A 23,246-nucleotide genomic window follows, 5' to 3' on the forward strand; every position below is an offset into this window, starting at 1 on the left:
TGGATGTTAGCTCAGGGCTGATCTTCCTCACACACAAAAAAAGATTAATACATCTGTCTGCTTATACGCCTTTTATAATGTTTTCATGACAAGCAGCATGCGTTTGCCGTGTTCTGCACACATGGTACTATGCAACGAAATCAGTATTAGTCTAAACACTTGTTGCCCAGGGCTTCACAGATATGGAAGGCACAGCCTGGGCAGAGATCCTGACATGAGTCACCTGGAGTAACAGAGGGAGTTCAACACAATTTTAGGTTATATGGTGCATCGTACCTTAAAAGTGAGACATTCTCACTGAATTCCACATCATCTGACTCAAGTGGTAAGAATACTGGTCCCAGAAGAAAAGGACGTCACTTCTAGTCGTGGTTCTGTCCCTAACGTGCTGTGAACTTGGACAAATCCCATCACCTCCCTGGGATTCTTGCTCCTCATCTATAAAATCACTCTAACATTCTCTGAACTTATTCATACACATCATAAACTTCTTTTTTGAAAGAGAACCAAAGGAAAGAAGAGTGGTAAAAAATGTATTTGGTCTTCTGATGCCTAATGTTGAGGAAAAGTAAAATGGCTTTTTATTTTGATACAACCTTTATGCTCTTACGACTTATTTGTTTTTTGGTTTCACTTTTGGGGTGATCTGGTATGCACAAATGACTGTTAGCATGAGGGGTAGGGAAGTTCGACACATGGAAAAGAGGACCTGCGGCACATAATCCAAAGACAAATCTTAATAATGAATAGAAAGTAAATTTTCAACAAAATAACTTTAAAGTTTTCAACAAAGCCAAAGGATGAAGAGAAGATTGCAGTATTTGTAAGTTTTCAATTCTGACTATAGGAGTTATTTCTTATAAACATCAGAAAATGTGATGCTCTTACAGGATTTGAACCCTCTTTTCCGTAACATACTCTTTACATTAAAAAAACCTTCCTTTCTGGAGTACAGAATTTTTTTTCTATTGAGCTAATTGAAATAGATTGTTCTCTATAAAACATTTTGTATAGTCAAAACGAGACTGGCTGGAGAAACCAGAAGAGCACCATGTGCAGCTGAATTTAAGGAGAAAGTGGCTTACAAGCCAAGTGGCAGCAAAAATGAGAAGCCCCCAGAATTGTACTGAAAAACCTGCAGGACCTTACTGCACAAAGAGTAACTCTAGACACCGAAGCTGTTGATTTTGGGCATCAGCAGGGCAGCAGTGGACCACGACAATGCTGAAGATATTACAAGTCACTTCCATCGAGACTCCTCTTCTCTGGGTGTTAACTATTACAGTTAAACCCTAGGTAAACTGACAGTTAACGAGACTCTAGATCTAGATTCTAGATCAATCCAAATCAAGGATTTCTAGATACGCATGGATTTAATTCTTTCAGCAATAAAACTTCGTTTTTCATATCGATGACTTTTGAATGGAAATCTTGCTCAAGCATTCCATACATCCCTGCCTTCTGAAAAAATCTGCAATTTCACTTCTTTCTTCTTGAAGACCCAGGATCTAGATTATGAGCATCAATTATTGTATTTGTGGTGCAGACACAGTGACACTCCAGGATATTTGTCCCTGCACAGAATGCCTGAGAGGATCTGCTTTTTGAGTTCTTATGCATGTGTTCTACCCGTTTCTGCTTCTTTCCTTGTTGTGTATAGTACTTCTGTTTGCCCCCTCTTAATTTCCAATCTGATACAGGCTTAGCACAATTGTTTCAGGTGTGGATAGACCCTTTGATATTGTGGCTTAGAGCGTGGGCTCTAGAGGCACCAGCCTCCCTTCCCCATCACCACCACAGCATGAGCTATGTGATGTGGGGCCAGTTATTCTACTTGAACCTCTTCACCCACTTCACAGGGATTATAATGGAGGCTACTTCATGGCAGGGTGGTGGTGGTGGTGGTGGTCGTGGTGCATGTGTATGAAATGAGATAATTCATGTAAAACCTCAGAACGGTGTGTGCTGCATAGGTAAGTATTCAGTGATGACCCACACCAACGCTTTGTAAGCATTTTCATGAATGAGAGCTTACATGAGTGTAGATAAGGCACGGGCACATGGATCAAGACGAGCCTGGCCACCCTCTCACCCTCACGCACAATGAGTGTCAGCAGCTGGTTATTCGTCCCTCAGAATAAAGTGCTCTAATCAGGCCCCTCCCGAATTGCCTATTCAGAGTTGGGAAATGCCACAGAGCAATTCCTTCAAGGCAGAAGGTTTATCTTTGGTGAATCAGGAATCAGAAAGAAGTCTCTTAAAGTTCTGCTGTCACACCTTGCTCATCTATAAAGTAAAGTCTTGGACTAGATACACTTAAGTCCATTTCCAGCTGAAATGCTAAGATGCAAGGAGAAGCCACCATAAGAGTGTGGATAAGGAGGCGTGGTCAAAATGAGGCGATGAAGTCAACTACACTTGACCCATAAGCAGCTGGAACAGCAGTAGTGCTGGGGGCAAACTGATGGGTACAGAGCAAGGACGTGAAGCAGAAAACCCGCCAAGGTTCAGTCTCCGAGATTTCTCAGCAAAGAGAACCACAAGAGAAGCATGAACAGTCATTTGGCTTAAATACTAAGTTTTTTCAAATTTACTCTCAATAAAATCAACTAGGAAAACTTAAAGCAATCTTTTTATTGAAGCACGTACATTTTCTAAATTTCTTGTAATTCTTTTCTATTTCTACCATGATATTCATACTATAAAATTTTATACTGCAGTAAGTTTAAAAGTCTCCAGTTGAATTACCTAAAAATAAACTTCAAAAGAGCCATGACTCTAAGAATGGCTCACCATGATTCTTCTGCAGGGCTAGACTCTCTTTCTAAATTCTTCATATGATGTGGAGGATTTGTGAGAAGGACCCCTCGGATGCATCCCAATTCTTACACGGTGCTGCTCTGGCTGCACTGCCCTCCATCCCTGGTCTACCCGCGGAACTCATTCATTCTTCGTCTACCTGCAGAACTCATTCATTCTTCAAAGTCCAGTCCAAGCCTCATCTTCCCTGGGACAGCGCTACCAACTGCTCCCTCTCGGGCTAATCCCACTTTCCTCTGCACCAACATTTCAATGTGTCATAATTATTTATTTAAACTTTGTGCACCCTGTTACTCCTTATGGGTACACAAAAATTCATCTTGGTACAGGCATACCTCGTTTTACTGCACTTCGCAGATACTGCATTTTTTACATGACCCTCCACCTGCTAAAAGATTATGATTGCCTGAAGGCTCAGATGATGGTTAGCAGTTTTTAGCAATAAAGTATTTTTTAATTAAGGTATATACATTTTTTTTAGACATAATGCTATTGCACACCTAATAGACTACAGTATAGTGTAAACATAACTTTAATATGCACCGGGAAACAAAAAAATTCATGTGACTCACTTTATTGAGATATTTGCTTTACTGCGGTGGTCTGGAACCAAACCCACAATATTTCTGAGGTGTGCCTGTATTTCCAATGCTTAACACAGTTTCTGACATATATCATGTAATCACTTTTAAAAAATTTAATTGAATGCCTATTCAGATAAAACTGATAATGGTTAATTTGAAAGATATTAACTTCTAGTAAATGAGAGAAATTCACATGATGATATGATGTACTACTTATTAATTATAACTTTTTAACAGTAGAAATAAGAAACACTGATGATAATCTTGACAATTGACAGTTCTTTCCAGCAGTTAAACATGCCAATTGGTGCCATTTTAGTTTCTTTGGCAGGTGATTACAAAGTTTAACAACAACAACAAAAAAAAACAAATAAAAATACAATCGTTTAAGAATTATTTTTAAAAACTCTTAAGAAATTTAAAACCAAATACTTTGAAATGATATATCATCATTTAATATGTAAAGCAATAGAACATTTAGATAATGTCAAAATTTAAGAGACTGGGTAAAGAGTAGAGGCTTGAGAAAGAGGAGTAGGAAACTCCTAATAACTTCTCAAATCAATCGACTTGTAGTATTCTCAAAAAAGTTATTCTTTAGGGTAATGAATATACTGCTATGGATAAAAATAAATGCAACCTCATAATAACGCCATAAAACCCTTAACATTATTTTTGATAAAAATGAAAACTCAAATAACAATTGTTATTTTTCTACCAATACTCATCTGATTGAGATTGCGTAAAGAGTTCTAGAAACCAATCAAGAATAATGGGTGGTAAAACTCATTTTTGGAACTGAACATCATTCTCACATCTGATGGTTGGTAGTAGTAGAGGAAAATCAAGAGAAAATATCTGTTTTCCTTTTTTTCTTTTTCAGAGATGATTCTAAAAGTAGTTTTGCTATGATAAGATCTTTCATTCTTTTTAGATATTTTTCATAATTTTAGATAATCGCTGAACTAAGTGTAGTATTTAGGTAATATGTTTAAAACGATGTTCATAATTTAGATAATATTTTGTGCATGATTCAGCTTTGGGGATGTGTGTGTGTGTTTAGATGTGTATGTGAATAAATAGGTAGGATAAACAAGATTTTGATAAGTTTCGTTTTACCTCAATTTGGGGTGAGCAAGTTCAAATAGAAATGAATGAAGCAACCAATATATTTATCTCTTTTTTTCCTATATGTACATGCTTTATAGGATGACAAAAAATACAATTATCCTGAACATATTTTTCACTACATTCTTTAAACACTAAGTAATTATATGTGTGTGTAATAAATTAAATTCCACAACTGTGAATTCACTATTTAAGCTAAAAGATGACATTCTCTGTTTTTCTGAACACCACGGGACCGAGTTGGTAGACCCTGGGCTCATCCTGAGTTCCAGCCAAGCTTACTACCCCCACAGTCCTAAAGGGGACAGACGCTGCTACACGAGAAAACGGATCTCGATGCTGCGATGAGGATATGCTTCCTGAGCAGGTGAGTCCAGGTGTAATTCCACGGTCTGTCAACGTTTCCTTCTCATTTCTATGTTCTCCTTTTTAGTCTTCCTGTAGCCATATTCCAAACCTACAGTGTACCCATTTTTTATAAAATGAATAAAAACTGTTCCAATGGGTTTGGTAGTCTACGTCCCATCTCTCTGACTTTCGATCTCCTTTCAACACCCACCTTTGACCTTAGCTAAGCTGGGTTCTTTCCACCATGGTCCTTAGTTCTTACTGCTCTGCTGATGAAAATATGACTCTCCTGGAGGCAGCACTACATCAGGTGTAATCATGAAGCCTTCAGTCCGATCACTATGGTCCTTACAAATCTTCTCTGAATGGCTACAGAATTTCTAGTCTATCCCATATAAGTCAGCATTAAATTACACAATACTTTACTGTTCATTAAATCTATATCACATATTACATCTCATATATTACATACATCTTATTTCTTCACTAAGTCATAAGTTTCTTAGGCTAGAAGTCATAACTTAGACTTTTCTTGTGTAACTCAAGGTCCTAAGTACAGTGCTGAGCACATGGCAAATACTTGACTTCAGCACACATTTTTTGAGCATAACTATATGCCAAATGTGGTGCAAGCAAGGAAGAGCTGGTTCCTACCCCCAGTAAATGGACTTTTATTGGCAAAACTCAACATGACTAACCATGATGTGAGCTTTAAATAAAAGGACAGGCATAAAAGTTAAACATTTAAAATCATGACACATAATCTGCTTTCTAAGTAAGTCCAGCCTTGTTAATTGGAGGGACTTAAAAGAGGCAAATAACTTGTCTCTTTAGTTATTTTAACCACTCAGCATTAACTGAGCACTTACTAAGTGCTCAAGACTGACTTTTGGCAAATTGATATTTAAACAAGGACAAATATACAGCCTGCAAACTGTGTTCTTGGGAATCTTAGTTTTTCAGGGAGAGGGGAAAAACTAGCAGGCAGGTTTTGAAGATGGAAAGAACAAGAACTGGGGGAAGGAGGGACACGCAGACAACTCGCAGATGGAGGTCGGCAGGTCACATCTAAGGATACATGCTCTTTTCAGAAGAATATGATATTAAGGGTTTGAATATGAATGTCATATGAATATGACATTATGGGTTTTTTCTTAGGCAGAAATTTTAAACTAAGTCTGTGAAAGAGAAATAGGTGTGGGAGGGGCAGAACGTCCTAAAGCCAAGACGGAAGAAGGCAGGATGAGTACAGAACGAATAGGACACTGGTGTGACAAAGACGACACGTGGCGCAGACCTAAATGGGTAGAGAAATTGTCCCAAAGAGCCACCAAATGCTCTAACAGGTTATGAGCTACGTGAATCTAAAGGTCAGATGCTCTCCAAGGATCCCACTGCTGTTAACTGTATCATTTGTGATCTCCCTCAGAGGATGCGGTCCGCAGCTTCTACACTTTAAAAGATCTCAAGATTTAATGGATGCCTAATAAGAACTGGCTACATTTTCATAATCATGTACTCTGGCATTTTGTCTCAGCATCGAAACAGTTTCCATACAATTTAATGTTAAATTTTATTTGAAAAACGTTTACTTTGGGCCGGCCCCATGGCTTAGCGGTTAAGTGCGCGCGCTCCACTGCTGGCGGCCCGGGTTCGGATCCCGGGCGCGCACCGACACACCACTTCTCCGGCCATGCTGAGGCCGCGTCCCACATACAGCAACTAGAAGGATGTGCAGCTATGACACACAACTATCTACTGGGGCTTTGGGGGGAAAATAAATAAATAAATAAAATTATTAAAAAAAAAAGTTTACTTGGCAAAAAAAAGTTTACTTGGCAATTCAGGCTAGATATTTTCTCCATATTTAAGATTAACTGCAATTGTCTTTTGTAACTGACTCTATTCACTATGAGATAAAAATATGTTAAAATGATTGCTCTTTGAAGCCCCTAAGTCAATTTTATGCCATATTGGCTGTCTCTGGGGACGAGACCTGGGTTCCTGGGGCAGGAGTAAGAGAGATTTTTCACTCTTTTATATCTTTTGGATTCTTTGCCAGACACAAATACTTCCTATTCAGACAAATACAAATACAACTTAAAAAATGAAATTGCTTTGTGTAGTGAGAATGTTATGCATAAAGTTGATTTAATTCAATCTATATGACATAATAAAGGACAAAATAAAAAATGTATGGAATCATTTTAAGAGGTGAAGAAAACCCCACACATCCTTGGATGACATTCTCATGCAAAACTAAAAGGAAATTAACAAGCCAGTTTTTCAAAGGAATTATCTCAGGAGCAACTTCATTATTCTGTCTCTTAAAACCTCAGTGTACCTTTCTCACAAACCACATGTGTCAACTCACTCAAGTCTAAGTTTGACATAAGAATAGCCAACTCGTACGGCTCCTTCCACCATTTCCCAAGAGAGCTGAAAAGTTCAATGTTTTCTCTCCGAGTGGCATAATACTAGCATGGATAAGGACAAAATGCTCTAATACTAAGGTATTTTTAAGGTCATATTCTTCTGAAAAGAGTGAACTCTTAGAAGTGAACTTCTGCTTCGGTAAACCAAGTGACAAACCTCCAATACATCCAAATTTGAGGTGATCCTTGAAAACAAAAATCTCACACTTTCAAAGGAATTGAAGTTTCAATGACATCTTACCCAAAGAATTAAAAAAAATATGTTGCCTTACTTTGTGACCCTTAAAATATATTTTTTAGGGGCCAGTCCCGTGGCACAAGCGGCTAAGTGCGCGCGTACCGCTGTGGCAGCCCGCGGTTCGCCAGTTCGGATCCCGGGCGCACACTGACACACTGCTTGTCAAGCCATGGCAGCGTCCCATATAAAGTAGAGGAATATGGGCATGGATGTTAGCCCAGGGCCAGTCTTCCTCAGCAAAAAAAAAAAAAAAAAAAGAGGAGGATTGGCAGATGTTAACTCAGGGCCAATCTTCCTCTCACACACACACACACAAAAATATATATATATATAAGGAAAAATACTTTAGGGAAAAGTTGTCTTGTGGCTCAAGCCGAGATTTCTTGGCATATTAGTGTAGACGAGAGGTCACTGGTCTAGCTGATCCTCCACGCACTTTTATTATTCAAAGCACAGAATGATATGCTTTTTATTAGGTGAAAAGCAGCATCATGATCCACATTCTCTTTAGTTTTCATTATAGTATTTAGAAATAGTCAAAAGAGGGGCCAGCCTGGTGGCACAATGGTTAAGTTCACATGCTCTGCTTTGGCAGCCCAGGGTTCATGGGTTCAGGTCCCAGGTGCGGACCTATGCACTGCTCAACAAGCCGTGCTGTGGCAGCGTCCCATAGACAAAATAGAGGAAGATGGGCATAGATGTTAGCCCAGGGCCAGTCTTCCTCAGCAAAAAGAGGAGGATTGGCAGATGTTAGCTCAGGGCTGATCTTCCTCACACACACACACACACGCAAAAAAATAGTTTCAAAATAAAAAGTTGTTATTTATTAGGAATACTCCTTACATAATATTTCAAAGAAAAAAATGGAATATTAAAAAACTATCTTCATTGAAGCTCTAGTATGGTTAATGTATCTAACTGAAATATTTTATTCAAATGATAGCAATTCCTTTTATTAGTATACCAGACGTGCAGAACCAAATATAGTACTAATTCTCTGTGGGGGTTCCATTCCTCCTTAGCATTTTGACAAAAGTGATGTGAGGCCTGGAAGCAGGTTTCTGATGGAGCAGATGCCCTTTGCCCAATGACAGATAAACTCCCAGAATGCCATTCCAAGGGCAGATAACACAAGACTGGCCTCTTTTTGAACTCAGAAGTGGTCTTTCCAAAGACAACTTGCATTTCATCACTCCCTGACTGGAATTGCTGAATGGTTCTCCACGGCCTTGGGGAGGAGGCCCAAACCCTGTGGCCTTGCACACAGAGCCATCCTAACCTTTTTGTAGGTCGTGGAAGGTGCTATTCCCCTGTCCCTGGGCTTCTGCACTTCTCTAGGCCCACTTCTGCTCTTAATCTGACCACTCGAGGAAGGCTCAGCTCGGCATGAAGCTGTGAGGTGGGGGTCCCCTCATGTGCTCCAAATAGCTCCCCGTAACCCTCTAATGCAGCATTATACAACACTAGAACTTTGTTTATAAGTCTGTATTCTCTCTAGACAATAAGCTCCTTGAGGAAAAGTAGTGTTTCTTACTCATCTTGGTATCCACAGACACTTAAGAAGTGCGTTGAATAAACATTGAAGAAGCAAGAGGGGCTTCACACTGTTTTGCTGGAAAAAGCCTTGGGGCTCATCAATGTTACCCCACTGAAGCCCGTTGTTTATAGTCTACTCCGTTACAAAAACCTTTCATTGGAAAGAAACAGTCAGCCAGGGAAGCCACGTTCCATATTTGCCAACTGCTGGGGTGCCGCATACACAGCCAGGGAAATATCTGATTTCCAGGCCGATGCCTTCCGGCACACTCTTCCCTCCTCTGCCACCGTTTCCTCAGCAGAGCTGTCCCACTAGACGGTCTCTGAGGCCTCACTAACAGGCTGTTCACACACACCGCTGTTTTAGTCTTTAAAATATGATTTTGACAGTGTCCTCCAGAATCAATATGGAGGCCTCGAATCCAAGACACAAACCCTCACCACTTCCAGCAAACTTCAGAAAAGGAAAAAAACCCAGATGTGCAAATTAGAAAAGGAATGATTATTGTTCATTTTAAAAAGGATTTTTTTCTGGGATTCTTTTTCAAAATTAGAGAGCATACCATAGGGCGTTTAAAATATTTTACTTACAAGAATTCAAAATGCTGATAACTTTCCTGAAAAGATACCTATTCTCAAAACCTGATGTATTTCAGTATTAACTCCCCTCGCGGGTGGTGGGTGTGCTTCAGGCTACATCTCACCTTTTTGTCACTAGAAAGCACGAAACAAAGGTGTGTGGGGGTGAGTGCTGGGTTGAAAGAATTAGCCAGAAGCTTGTTGGAACTTGTGGCAAAATGGGGCAGAAACTGTAGACCTAGGGAGCAAGGGGTAAAGTCCGACAGAGATGCAGCACATACAGGGGAGTTCCAGGCGGCCTCAGAGAACCCGTAGCTAGGTGAGGTGCAGAACCGACGGGCAGGACAAAGCAGAGATGGTGGAAGGAGGAAGACCGAAGTCAGTTTAAGACAATCTGACTGAAACTGCAGTGGAGACAGAGGAAGAGGGCTGAGATCTGGGGGCTGCTGGTGACAGAGACCAGGCAGGAGATTACCTGGGAGAGCGCTCACCTGGGCACCTGTGCTCTGAGAGGCACAAAGACCAAGATTCCTGAGCAGTTAGGGCCAGGCAACCACCTGACCATCCTTTGGGGGTAATTACAGACCCTCCCCTCCAGGCATGTTGAGAGGTGTTGAGGACATCAGCTCTTAGCATGGACAGAAGAGACGGTTTATAAATGTGGTTTAAGGCAGGGCTGCAGTGTGGGATTGGCTGGGGCTGGGATAGCTGGAGGGTTCAATTCCTCCCCATTGGACCCAGAGAGGAGGGGACAGTGTGCAGGCAGCTGGGTGTTCCTCTTAGACCACCAGGGGCTCAGGGATGATGGACTGAGATGGGGAGGGCTGACCAGCCATGCTGGCACGGAGTCACTTCCAGAGCTCCTGCTTTCTTTTATGGAGCAGTGATACTGACTCTGAAGGCTCACCTCCCACGTGCCATCATTGTTTCAGGTGCTAACATGTTCAATCCCCACAACAAACTCATGAAGTAGGTACAGTGATCACCTCCATTTCACAGCTGAGAAAAGGCCAAAGGCAATGAAGTGATTTGTTCAAGGTCACACAGCGGCAGGGTGGCATCAGAGCCAAGATGGTCTGGCTCCAGTGTCTTCCCTCAGGACAGGGACGCTATCCCGTCCACAGACTCAGAGGTCCCGGGCAGGTGTCTCTGGAGAACCCTGTCCACTTTTTGCCCCAGGAAGATGCTCCGTCTAGGCCCTGCACTGGCCTTGAAGACACAGAGGCAGCCCCGAGCCCTGTGAGCCCCACAAGGCACTCTCTCGAGGGCTCCTGTTCAAGGCAGCCAGTTCCCCCCACGAGGTGGCTCAGGCCAGGGGCAGCCGAGATCTGAGAAGAGAGCACCCAGAGCAAGGCCCCAGGATGCCCCTACAGAATAATCTCCATTTATTAATTACATCTGAAATTATCTAAGATGACACTTTTCTCTGAAGCCATAGATAAAAATCTTTAAATAAGAGTTTCAGATTACTGTGGAAAATACAGCAGCAGTTCCCACCTCTTACACTTGCTAATGTTTCCTTTCTCTTTTAAGACATTCACTTTCCACCTTAAAAGGCAAAGAACAAGAGGCTGCTTGGGAGATGGATTTACATGCCATTTTGAATGAAAGTGCTGGTTGGCTGTTTTGGTGCACGAATGGGAACCCTCCTTTCTTTAACACTGTGCAACAACCCGTCGGCCAGTCCCCTGACTTGTTGCTCCCACTGCTCCTTGCTGAAGTGGACAAAGGCTTCTGTTATACTCTAAGTTAACAGGCACTTAATGATTGTTTTCAGTGGACCCAGCATGTGTGTGAGCTGCGGGGAGAGGAAGGTGGGCAGTAGAGAGGGGAAGACGCCTGTTCCTCCAGGAGCTAATACAACCGGCCATCATTTTCCAACAGTCCTGGGCCAAGGGCTCTGATGAGTTGATACCGGCTCAAGACAAGGTTGACATAAGGGCAGCCATATTGCAGAAAAGAAAAACTTTGTTGTAACTTTGAATGACCTCTGACAAACTAGCCCAGCTGGATCTGCACCCTCCAGGAGACCTAACTGCTCTGTAGATTTTACGACCCCTGCTTGTGCATGTACCTCCCAGCTGCGATAAGATGATAACTGTTTTTTTGAGTTCCTTAGGAATGTGATGACCCCCGAACAGAAAATCTATGCTGATAGCCATCATCAATGAAAACTGAAAGATCTGGTGTGGCGACTCCCAGTCTGTAACACCAGAAGGTCAACATTCCTAACCCCCTCTCCAATAACCCAATGGCCTATATAACTACTGTAAGATTTCATGCCCCCTTAAGATGGATCTCTCGGACATGAGTCGGCCATCTTCCCTCTTGCCAGCAAGCTGTAATAAAAAAGTCCTTTATCTCCTACCACCTTGCCTCTTGACTATTGGCATGTCTTGCGGCGAGCAGAAGGCTCCACGCTGGGCGGTAACAAGGTTGGGGGACAGATGCTGGGGACCCACGGTGGGGCTGCAGCTTGGGCTCCAGTGGATGAACTCACTCCTGCCTGATTTACATTGCAAGCTTCAAAGACTTTTGGTGGGGGTGGTTGGTTCAGTTGGTTAAAAAATCACAAGGAAGACCACTAACCTGGATGAAATGAATTCTAGAATTCTGCACACATTGCCCAGAAGAGACAGGACAAGCACACAGGCAGGAGCAGCTGAGAGCCACTTGGCTCAGGCACGGCTCTCAGCCCTTCCAAGGACGTTGTCATCCGAAGCCCAGCTCCCACCCCTGTTCTCCACTGAGTGGCAGGCCCCTGGCTCCAGGTCACGTCGTTAGAGGGTGGTGGAGCCAAGACTCACAGAGGGCAGCTGGGCTCCCAGGTCCTTACCCCTGTCCACTGCAGTGAGCCGGCCTCTATCCTAACCAAACGCTTGGTGTTCTCTCACCTGGGAAGAGAGGAAAGAATAATTCCTACCCCCCCGGGTTTATACTGACACGCAATTCTGATAAATGTCAACTTAGGAAATATCTGGTGGTAGCCACAGAGCACTGAACAACAGATCAGACTGCTTTAACATTGCAAGTTAAGCCTTATTTATCCTCTTCCCCTTAAAAAAAAATCTTTTTTAAACATGATATTAAAAGAGCTAATAAAATATCCACATTTTAAGAAGAAAAAAATCACACAAACAAATTAATCATTCAATTTAATTCATCAGTGATTGTGGTTTGGTACTGTGCTAAGAGTTTTTGGGGAGGTGGGGGGGCAACCACAATATGTTTCCTATTTTCTAAATGATGAAGTGATCTAGATTCTGTTACGAGCTTCTCCTAAGACTATTTAGTTTCTAACACTTCATGTGTAGACGAGCTGGATGCAAAGACATGGTGCGAACTAGTGCAGGGGGTCCTGAGTGGAGCCCAGTCCAGAGCCAAGACCATCTGATGTACACATCAGAAAAAAACTGTAAATAGGCAACTGCCAAGTAACCACACCATCCCATACCAAGCTGCCCGTGATCTTTCATCTGCATTGCTGCAACAGCCTCCAGAACGGTTGCCCTACTTCATCTCTTGCCTCCCTACAATCTATTCTCCACTCACAGACAGAGTAATCTCGATAAAACAGAATCAGATCACGTAACTCCACTCACTACCCAGAACTCTCCAAAGCCCTCCCAGATCAGTATAGACCTGGCCTATGAGGCCAACGACATCCGGCCCCCAATGCTTTCTCTGGTCTCCCATAGTAACCCTTGGCTGGGTGGGTGCCATCCCCTATCCACATTGGCCTTCTTTCTGTTACAATTTAAGTTTCATGTAGTTCAACTGAAATTCAAATGGAAGGCAATATGAAGAGCAAAACAACAAAAGGTAAACCCAAGTGTGAGATTCTTAGAAGAAATTCTTAAGATACCTCTAAGATAAGTTTAGACTTTTCATTATAAAGAGCAATCTCATGTAGAATTTTAAATTAACATTCTTCTACTTTTTCCTTTTTAAATTAAAGAACTCTGGAATTAATTTTTAATGACAGGACATATGTGGTTCAAAAATATTTTATATCTATAGGAAAATAAACTTAAGACCCTCAAGGAATTGGATTATGACACTGAAAGACTTTCTCAAGGATTTAATCTCAAAAACGTACTAGATTTTGTAAATTGGTGTTATCTTTACTATTAAAATACTTAATTTAGCTCTACTGTTATGATTTTTACAGCAATATACATTTTCTTTAAATAAAAGTTAATTTTCTCCAAATGCACCAAGTGTTATTAGTATATAAATCAGAGATTTGTCTTAGTAGCATTCTTGATGAGGATCATCAAAATGTAAATCCAAGAACTATTCAATCTGTTAATATAAGTGGTATGAATATTTCAGAGCACTATGGAATAAATGTTACTGAAAATTGTGTGCATACTAAAATAAAAAATTGCATTTTCAGAAAGTTATATATTTAGATATTAATTTCCTCATTTACGTAAGTGTAGCCTCTATTATAAACATAATCTCATTTGATATGGACAGAGACACATACGACAACAGAATATTAGGCTTAAAAACTACCAAATAAAAAGGTATTACCTCTGAAAGAGCATTACAATTGCATTTGCATCTGCTGGTTCCCAGTTCTCTTTTATTTTGTTGATAATTAATTATGGTTTCTGAAAATCATTTTTAAGTAGCCTTAACGTATCAATATGAAAATACGTGTGCTCAAAGGAAATGGTTTCTCGAGTTCTATTTTTTTATTAAAAATATTCATGATTTAGCTCAAAAAACACTTTTAACAAATGAGTTGCGTTGGATTCTTTAGTAATCTACGTGGAGTTACTGACTGCTTCTGAATTGCAGACTGAATATGGGATCCCTTGTCATGTGTGAGTTTGCCAGGAACAGAAGACAGAAGATGTGTGACTGATTGATACATCTTAATTCTAATTTCTCCTCATATGCTAAGAATAATCATACAAGGTAAACCATATGTGACATGTTTTATGACTACTTTTAGACAAACATGACAGGACAAATTTGAAAATTCAAATATCTAACTATAAATGACTAACTCTGAAGTTGAATGGAAGGCCACTCCTGATTTCAGCTAGGACTCTGTAGTCTGAGGTGACTTCCCCAACCTGTAAAATACCCTAGAGCAGCGGGAGGACATCCTATGGCTCTAGTCGGCTGAATCACTGCTTTGGCCTACCCCCACATCATCTCCTTTACCCTCCAAGCCATCCAATTAAGACACAGTTTAGTAAAAACCAGTGTGCTCACTGTGCCAGACGCCCTGGCCCCTTTTTCTAGCCAGTCTGCCATCCCTAACTCTTTCTTTTTAGAAATTCTGGAGATCTCACTGGGTGCATTGGAATGCTTATCAGAAGCAAAAAATCACACGAAAGGATGCAAATAAAAGCTTTTAAAAAAAGTAATTCTTATCCGCCATCTGGATATGGGCCTATAGGACAACCACACTCTGCTGAAGAGAAGGGGTGGGGTGAGCAGGCGCCCACTGGCCCGAGCTTCAGTCAGAGCAGGGCAGGTCTATCTATTTTACACACTCGTTTCTTATCAGCTTCCCTTCAAAGAGAGGATTCTGAGACTGAAAAATGTCTCAAGACCACCGTGCCAGACAGTGAAAACTCTGAAATACTGTTATTGATGGGTATACACACACACAGAAATATGCTCTTTTGGCATAACTGTAACAAAAATGATTTTCTGAGAAATTTAACAAATATATTTTTCTTTGAAACACGCTTAATCAAATTACCAAATAACAATATTTTGAAGAAATGTATATCCACCAAATGAGAGAAAACTAATACTCATATCATCCTTAGGCAGTACTGCCATCCAAGTGATCAGGAAAATAGCCCTAAATCCTACAGATGTGAAGCAAACTACACTTTCCCGTCATATAGTAAACATTCAGAAAGAACATATAGTATACAAGTTGTTATTTACAGCATGGGTTCTCTCCTCTTTTGATCTGAAGGATGCGCATCTTAAAAGTAAACTGAATTCTGTTTTTTCTATCATTCCCACGGAGGCAATCACATACCATAAAGTATTTCTCTCTACCCATGTAATTTCTACTCTTTTTTACCTGGGAAATTGCTTGTTAATTTAGAAATACATATAGGAAAAAGTGCCATCAATATTTCTTAAAGGTGTGCTGTCTTCCTGATTATCAACCTCACCAATACATTCATAAAAGCATTTCTTACAATCCTATTGTCTTTAACATTTTTAACAAATGTTAATATTTTGGTATGGAGGAAAGCATTTCTCTTAAGCAGAGCTAGATTTTGAAGAAAGTTAATAATGAATCAGTATTAACATTGATTCTCAGTAAGCCATCTCAGTAAAAATGGTTCCATCTTGCACCACTTAAAATATTTCAATAAGGATTTACTTACCTGGGAATATTCAAAGTCAGTGATAGGGGCTATACTCTTGATATAGTCTGATCGAAACTGGTTTTCTGGATTGGCCAGAGGAACTGGAGGTATTATAGTACTCATTGCTGAAACAATTGTCTAAAATGGAATGAAACAAATATTTATATGGATAAATATCACACTTAGGCTCCATGTATGATAATCTAAATTATATAATTTCTGTGTACATAGCTTCAGAAAGCAAAGTACTTAACCTTTCTAGTCAACAAACATTTAAAAAAAGAGTCCTGGGCCGGCCCGTGGCTTAGCGGTTAAGAGCACGCGCTCCGCTGCTGGCAGTCCAAGTTCAGATCCTGGGCACGTACCAACACACTGCTTCTCCGGCCATGCTGAGGCCGTGTCCCACATACAGCAACTAGAAGGATGTGCAGCTATGACGTACAACTATCTACTTGGGCTTTGGGGAAAAAAAAAGGAGGAGGATTGGCAATAGATGTTAGCTCAGAGCCAGTCTTCCTCAGCAAAAAGAGGAGGATTGGCACAGATGTTAGCTCAGGGCCGATCTTCCTCTCACACACACACACACACAAAAAATAAAATAAAATAAAATAAAAAAAGGGTCCTTACCACAATAGCATCTTTAACATTTTTCCGGATGTCCAGAATTTTCTGTTTCTTTTCCCTGCATTAAAAGAGAATTGTTATTAATTTAATTTACTTTTAGCACTGACTTGAATCAGTTGAGTGGGGTTGTAAATTTCCAGCTACAGCACGGGGCTAGACTGGTTTTATCAGAGGTCAACATCAACCCCAGGACACAGCTGCAAAGTTTTTATCTAAGAAGGAAAACATCCCCCTCTTCTAATTTGTACTCTAAACAAACTTGAATGCACACATTGTAATCTACGTGGCTTTAAACAACCACCCAGGTTACACAAAACATGGCAAAATCATCATGAACATTGCTTATAAAACCATACAGCTACACGTGTAAATATATCTTATTCGAATCTATCCATATGTTGATAGTTATGAATTGAAATAGATGCAGACAAAAGATATAGAGAAAAGTATATATTGACATATTGGTTAAGTGTGCTCAGGGCAACACCAATAATATAGATCAATACCTCAAGAATACCTACTAAATCATATTTTGCCAAGCAAGTTATTTTATTTTTTGATCTGGACACTACCAGAAGAAGGATTTACCTAAATATACCAAATTCGACAACACACTTCTATATTTTTCCCCCTAGAAGGTCTACTCAGTGATCAAATTAAATTAACTCTTCAGAGAAAGCACTTCTGGGAAGGCTGGGCAAGAACTGAGAAAGTTTGCATGCAGTATGGTGAAAACCGAAATCGATCATTCCTTACTCGGGATTAAATCCATTGACGTGCAGGATCCTCATCTGTTTGACGATAGTGCTTTTCCCAGATTCACCAGCCCCTACAAATAAACAAAAAGAATGCTGTGATCTGTAGCCCAATACCGTTGCCATCTCTCACGCCAACCCAGACAGAGCAATTATCCCACCCCAATGCAGGCATGTTCAAGTACTCGTCATCTCTCGGCTGGAAGAGCTGGCGCTAGTCGCTGGCGGCTGCCGGGTCGCCGGCGGTGCGCGCGGCCCCCGCCCGGCCCTGCCCGCCCGGCCCGGCGCTCGCTGCGCTCCTGGCCGTGCGCTCCGCTCGGGCCGGGAGCCGCGGCGCGCCCTCCCGCCTTACCCAGGAGCAGTAGGCGATGAGTCGCTTTGTAAGCCAGGCGCTCCTTCTGCAATTGCTTCTCGATCTTTTTGTTGGCCTCGCGTCGTTCTTTTTCATCGACGCCCTGGTCTTCTGTCGTCTTGCTGTTGCCCAAACACCCCATGCCTGCCCGCTTGGATGGATGTCAGGCACAGTTAGGAATTTGCACAAAAAGCAATAAGAGTTGTAGATATGTGTGGATCCTGCGACGGCTTCTGTTCCTTGCTGCTGAAAGAGATGGTCTGGTCTCTCGGTGTTTTCCGATCAGAACAGGCGTTTCCTCTCCCTCCCCCTGCCCCCTGCAAACTCCTAACTAAAAAGGATGCAAGAAAGACGCGCAGAGTCAAGTGCTTTTTAAAGATAATTGTTTAGAATTATCTGCTGGATAAATAGTATACAATGAACAGAGACGGGAGCCGAGTGCGCCGGGCTCTGCTGGAGTCAGCCCGGGGGGCTCCGCTAGCCCCGCGTCCCCGCGCTCGCACCCCGCGCCGCCCTCAGCCCCGCCCCCAGCTGCGCGGCCCAGCAGCGCCCAGCGGGGACCCCGAGGGGGCGGCGCGCTCGGCCAGGTGCCTGGACCCTGCCGGGTGGTGGCCGGGCGCGGTGCGGAGAGACGGAGAGCGCTGCCGGGTCCCCGTTGGGCGACTGTGGGCACCTGCCGGCCAGCCTGCGCCCTGCTCTGCCTCCGCCGTCGGACGCGCGCCCCATCTCGTGTCCGAGCCCGGCCCCCTACCCCACCCCCGGGCCTCCGCACCGCGGGGAAGAAGCTGGCCGGGTCAGTGTGGGGGCGGCCGGGCCGCTGGGCTAAAGGTACTGGAGGGGTCGGGAGCTGACCTCTCGGGGCCCGGCCCGCGGGAGGCTCACCCGCGTGGGGTCCGGACTGCGGCCGCGTGCCTCTCTCGCACCCCGAGCCCGGGAGAGTGGGTCTGGGTGTGCGCTCCCCGACAGGCGAGGACTCGCGCAGGATCATGCATATTCTATCAGGGAGGAGGATCTGTAAGAGGCTCACCAGTCATACCGCCTTTGTTCCGTTCATTTTCTAGACTATTCCAGCGCACCCACGCCACCGCCTCCCTTAGGCTTCTGTCTTTACCTCCAGCCCCCGTTTCTCCTTTGCATTTCTCTGAACAACTCTACTACTTTTCTAGAAGACACTATGGCCTCCAACTTGGCATTGTAGCCAAGAAACAAGGGCAGACTAGCCTGTGTCCTCATTTACTGGGACCGAGTGTGAGATGGATCCCTCTGTGACTGCTACATCCAGCCCGCACAGGCCGTCAGCCGTTTTGCATTCGCACTGGTGGACTTGGGGGAAGGAGGGCAAAAGAGGTGACTGGGCACAAGTCGCGGATGCCAGCACTTCCGTGTGCGTTGCTGTTACAAGTTGATGGTCTCCAGGCGCGGGGTGCCCTCCGCACTGTGCACCGGTTCTTTACATGCCTTTGCTCAGTTCTGTCTTCAAGTGCCCCCACGTACCTCCATACCCACAAGGTTTCCCTCACTGTCAGCATGGCCTGGCCTTCTCCTTCGCAGAGAGCAAACACCGCGCGGCCGGGGCTCCCGACTCGGCTGTCCCTGCACTCTGTACCCTGCTCAGGGACACAGTGGCCCTCACCCTGTCAGCCTGTCTCCTCTCCTCTGGCTCTCCTCTCTTTCTTCAACCTCCCCTTTTCTACCAGCTTGTTCCCTCAAGCAGACAAACACATTCAACTCTGTCCTATTGAAAACCAACAGCACCTCCTTCAATTTCAGGCCCCCTGTTAGTTTCACCAATTTGCCTCCTGCCCACAGCAGCCAAGAGTTAAAAAGGGAATCTGACTCCAGCCTGTCCTTCCCTACCTGCTGTCCACACCTCAGCACCTGGCACCCAGGCTTTGGCCCACCTCCATACATTGAAAATATTCTCTCCAGGGTCATCGGTGGCCTCCCAGGGGCTAGACTTCATCCGTGAACTTTGGTCTTTCCTTTTGACCTGTCTGTGGAGCCGGCCCTGACCCTCCGTGAGACGCTCTTGTCCTTTGGCCTCCTCCACATGGCGGTTTGATTTCCTGCCTGCCCCTGGCTGGTGGGGCTGCCTCAGACCCAGCCTAGCCTGTCTCCCCCTATGCACGGCCCTGGTGGGGCTGACTGTCCTCTGTACTCTGTACACAGAGCTCTGACTATGTCCACATCACACCTCCAGTCCAGCCTACCCTCCCGTCCACCGGGTCCCCAGGCTCACCTCCACCTCCACACCTTACAGGGATCTCCAGTTCCACCTGCCAAGGACTGAGCTCATGCCCGTGTGCCCACCTCCACCCCTCCAGCCTGCTCATCTCTGTGAATAGGCCCCTGATTCTCCAAACCAGAACATGCGAGTCATTCCTGGCCCCTGTTCCTTCTTGCAAACCCACAGTCAACTGTGCCCCTTTGGGTCTGTTTCCTAACATCTGTCTGTTCTTTCCACCCCATCTGCCACTGCCGTGGTCTTAGATCACTAATCTAATCTGGCTTTTGGCTGTGACCTCCTCTTCACTTACTCCAGTGCACCCTGCACAGTGTTGCCACAGTGACAATACAAATCTGACCGTATCACTGTCCCTACCACCTAGAAGCCCTTGGCCATAGTCCTTCAAGACTGGGTCGATGTCACCTCTGGGGCTTCAGCTCTCGGGTCTCTCTACTTTGCAGCCCTCCCCACCCCCATCACTCCTTCGACTACTTGTACTTCCTGAACACCCTAGCTCATCCTTGGGGACACGTGCTGCTCCTCTCTCTGGGATACTTGTGGCTCCTTCTTCACTTGAGCAACTCCTGGTTATCCTTCCAGCCTCACCACTCCCTCCACAGGCAGGGGTGGGCACCCCTTCTCCGTGTTCCGTTGTCTCACCATCACCTTGCATTGTAACGGTTTGTTTACTGCTCTTTCAAAACTCCACTGACTGCAGACTCGGTGAGGGCTGGCCTGAGTCTGTCCTTCGCACCTGCTGCACCTGCACCTGTTCGGCCCCTGGCCCAGAGGAGATGCCCCGTGAACCTTTGTTGAATGGATGAATGAATTCACGAAAGCCAAAGATAACTCCTGTTCAGAGTGTGGGTTCTCCTGAAGGGAGTTTCATGATCAAATTTTAAATTCATAAAACACTTGTCCAATTTAGTACTGTATTGAACATAAGAATACTCTTTAAAAACAAAAGCAGTAACTTACTCTTCTTGACACAGGCAGTAGCAAACAGAATGCCGTGCTGTGTTCTAAGCTGGGTTAAGAGTTCTAGTGTTGTGGAAGGAAACTATTTAGCACAGCTGTCAGGCTGACGCTTATATTCACACAGGGCAGTGTCAGCTCGGCCTGTCCTGGGGCTAACGGGGCAGTCAGAAGGCGAGAAAAGGTATATGAAGATAGTATAGTGGAGTGGGATGTTTACAAAGATTTGTCAATGTTTTTAATACCAAGATTTCTATAAATTGCTAGTTAGAAGAGAAGGGGACAAAACAAATCCCATGAAAACTTATAAAGGAAGAATTAAGTTAAAACCCAGAAGTCATACTTTAAAGGCAGCCTGACATTGTTACCCTAAAAATACAGCAGAAGGTTTCCACTTGTTCAGATCTAGAAATTAGGATTAAGGTAACTTTTTATATGCTGGATTTAATAAGGATTAGATAAACTGACATGATGAAAAACATACCATAATATACCCAGGATGTTAATATATCAATAACTGTAAAATAGCTTCTACTTAGTTATCCAGTGATTGCTGGCACTGGGCCAAATCCTTTCCATGGAATAGTGTATTTAGTATTTGCAATAATCCTAAAACAAACACTGTCATCATTATTTTACAGAGCTTTGAGGGGTGAATAAGAGGTGTGTCTGTGATATAAACCCTCGTAGCCTGGCTGCACTGCCTGCACTACACGACCCACAGTGTGTTCCATAGGACACTGCTAAACACTCTAAAATGTAAAAGCAATGTCCTTATATGGCGATGCCACATTTCTTATGAGAAATGCAAAGCCAATCTTTACATAGCCTATTATCAGGTAGGAGTTCAAGACACTTTTTTTTTTTAAACCCGGTCACCTGGCCTTTTCCTAGTCTGGGCTAGGAAACTGATCCTCGTCCATGTTTCAAACCAGGGGATCAGAATCCAGAATCCCAGCCAGCTCACCTGGAGCGGCAGGAGCAGAGCTGTTGGGGGCGCCGCTGGCAGCGCAAGCATCTGTTGCTAGGCAACGGCGATGCATTCCCACCTGCAGAGAGGAAGGGCTGCCCTGCAGCCAGGTGCCAGCAGAGGGGGCGGAGGGGGCTGGGTCAGGGAAGGTAGGCGAGGGAAGGCCCTGGTCACCTCACGGAGAATTGGGAAGACATAAGGTTTGGGGCAAAAGGCAAAGGTAAAACAAAGTGGTGTTTTCCTCACCCTTGTTGACGTTTGAGACAGACAGGGTGTCTCAGAAGTCCTAGTGCATTTGAAAGTTGAATTATTTAAATTTCTTTTATACCTAGTTTTGTGGATTTTGAATAATGATTTTAAAATTTGTTTTTGTTTCAGTCCCTCTGATTGAAGTTGGCAAATGTTGAAAACAATTGCATCTGTTCTCTGGTTAGCTGAACGAAAGTCCATGACAGCAATAAGAACAAAATTTGTTTTTCATTGTAAGGAGGCTCCCCACAGAAGTTTAATTAACAACTGCATAAAAAAATTCAAGGAAACTGTTTCAAGTCATGACTAGATCCAGGAGATGCTGAGCTAGTCTGAAAAACGACTAGAGTGCACGAGCACTCTAGCACGAGATAGTGGGTATATTGAACTTAAGTTTTAAAAAATCAATATTAAAAAAATTTAATAACCCATCCTTCAGTAGCATTTTATACTTTAGCAGTTACTAAAGGTTAAAACCCTACTAAGACTTTTGGAAAAGATGCATCAAAATTTTTAAAAGAAGAAAAACAAAATAGTTTAGAAAAGGTGAATAGTCACTAATTCAATGCAGTGACAATGCTCCAAGAAACTAAAAGCTGCAGTCGGTTTTGCAAACAAATGTGGCAGCGCCAGCCCGCGGCCGGCCGAGTGACCAGTGTGCATGCAGCCCTCACTCGAGGTTGTGCCATTTGAGACAACTTGCTGCCGTTTTCTCTCTTTTCTTTCTTAGTGTCATGATGGAAATAACCCGTGTAGATTATTTTCCATTCTTAGCAGCAGAGCTCACTCCACGATCTAATCACAATACACTTTAAAAAATATTGTGGTTAATTTTTTACATTTTTCTAGAAAAGCAGGGAAACGTTTTCAGTGTTCCCTTTCTGTACATAATACTCTGTAATCAAATATTTTAGAATTTATTGAAATAATTTCTCTTATTTTTTTTCTTACTCCTACAGCAAAATAATATTAAGTAGCTTTTGGAAGTGCCGTCCATAAAGGGTAGTGATGCAGTCTTGTTCAACTGGCAGCTTTAAAAACCAAAATAGCAGCAAATCAGTAGGAAA

At 43.2% G+C, this 23,246-nt stretch overlaps 1 protein-coding gene across 4 annotated transcripts in view; it reads right to left on the minus strand.

The window, feature by feature from the left end:
• GNAL (G protein subunit alpha L) overlaps positions 1 to 23,246 on the minus strand; it is a 144,242-nt gene that overhangs the window by 86,716 nt on the left and 34,280 nt on the right. For 2 of the 4 annotated variants that reach the window (XM_087438959.1, XM_004421050.3), the window contains exons 2-4: positions 17,408 to 17,480; positions 16,655 to 16,709; positions 16,046 to 16,165 (exon numbers count right to left, since the gene is read on the minus strand). In XM_087438959.1, coding sequence (XP_087295085.1) covers positions 16,046 to 16,165; positions 16,655 to 16,709; positions 17,408 to 17,480 — 248 coding nt within the window. Of the gene's footprint in view, positions 1 to 16,045; positions 16,166 to 16,654; positions 16,710 to 17,407; positions 17,481 to 17,758; positions 17,981 to 23,246 lie in introns of those variants that run through there. The other 2 variants (XM_087438960.1, XM_004421051.3) reach the window with 2 other exon arrangements.

The sequence above is a fragment of the Ceratotherium simum genome, chromosome 14 (assembly GCF_057802395.1).
Source record: "Ceratotherium simum simum isolate JZ-2026a chromosome 14, ASM5780239v1, whole genome shotgun sequence".
Classification (NCBI taxonomy): domain Eukaryota; kingdom Metazoa; phylum Chordata; class Mammalia; order Perissodactyla; family Rhinocerotidae; genus Ceratotherium; species Ceratotherium simum.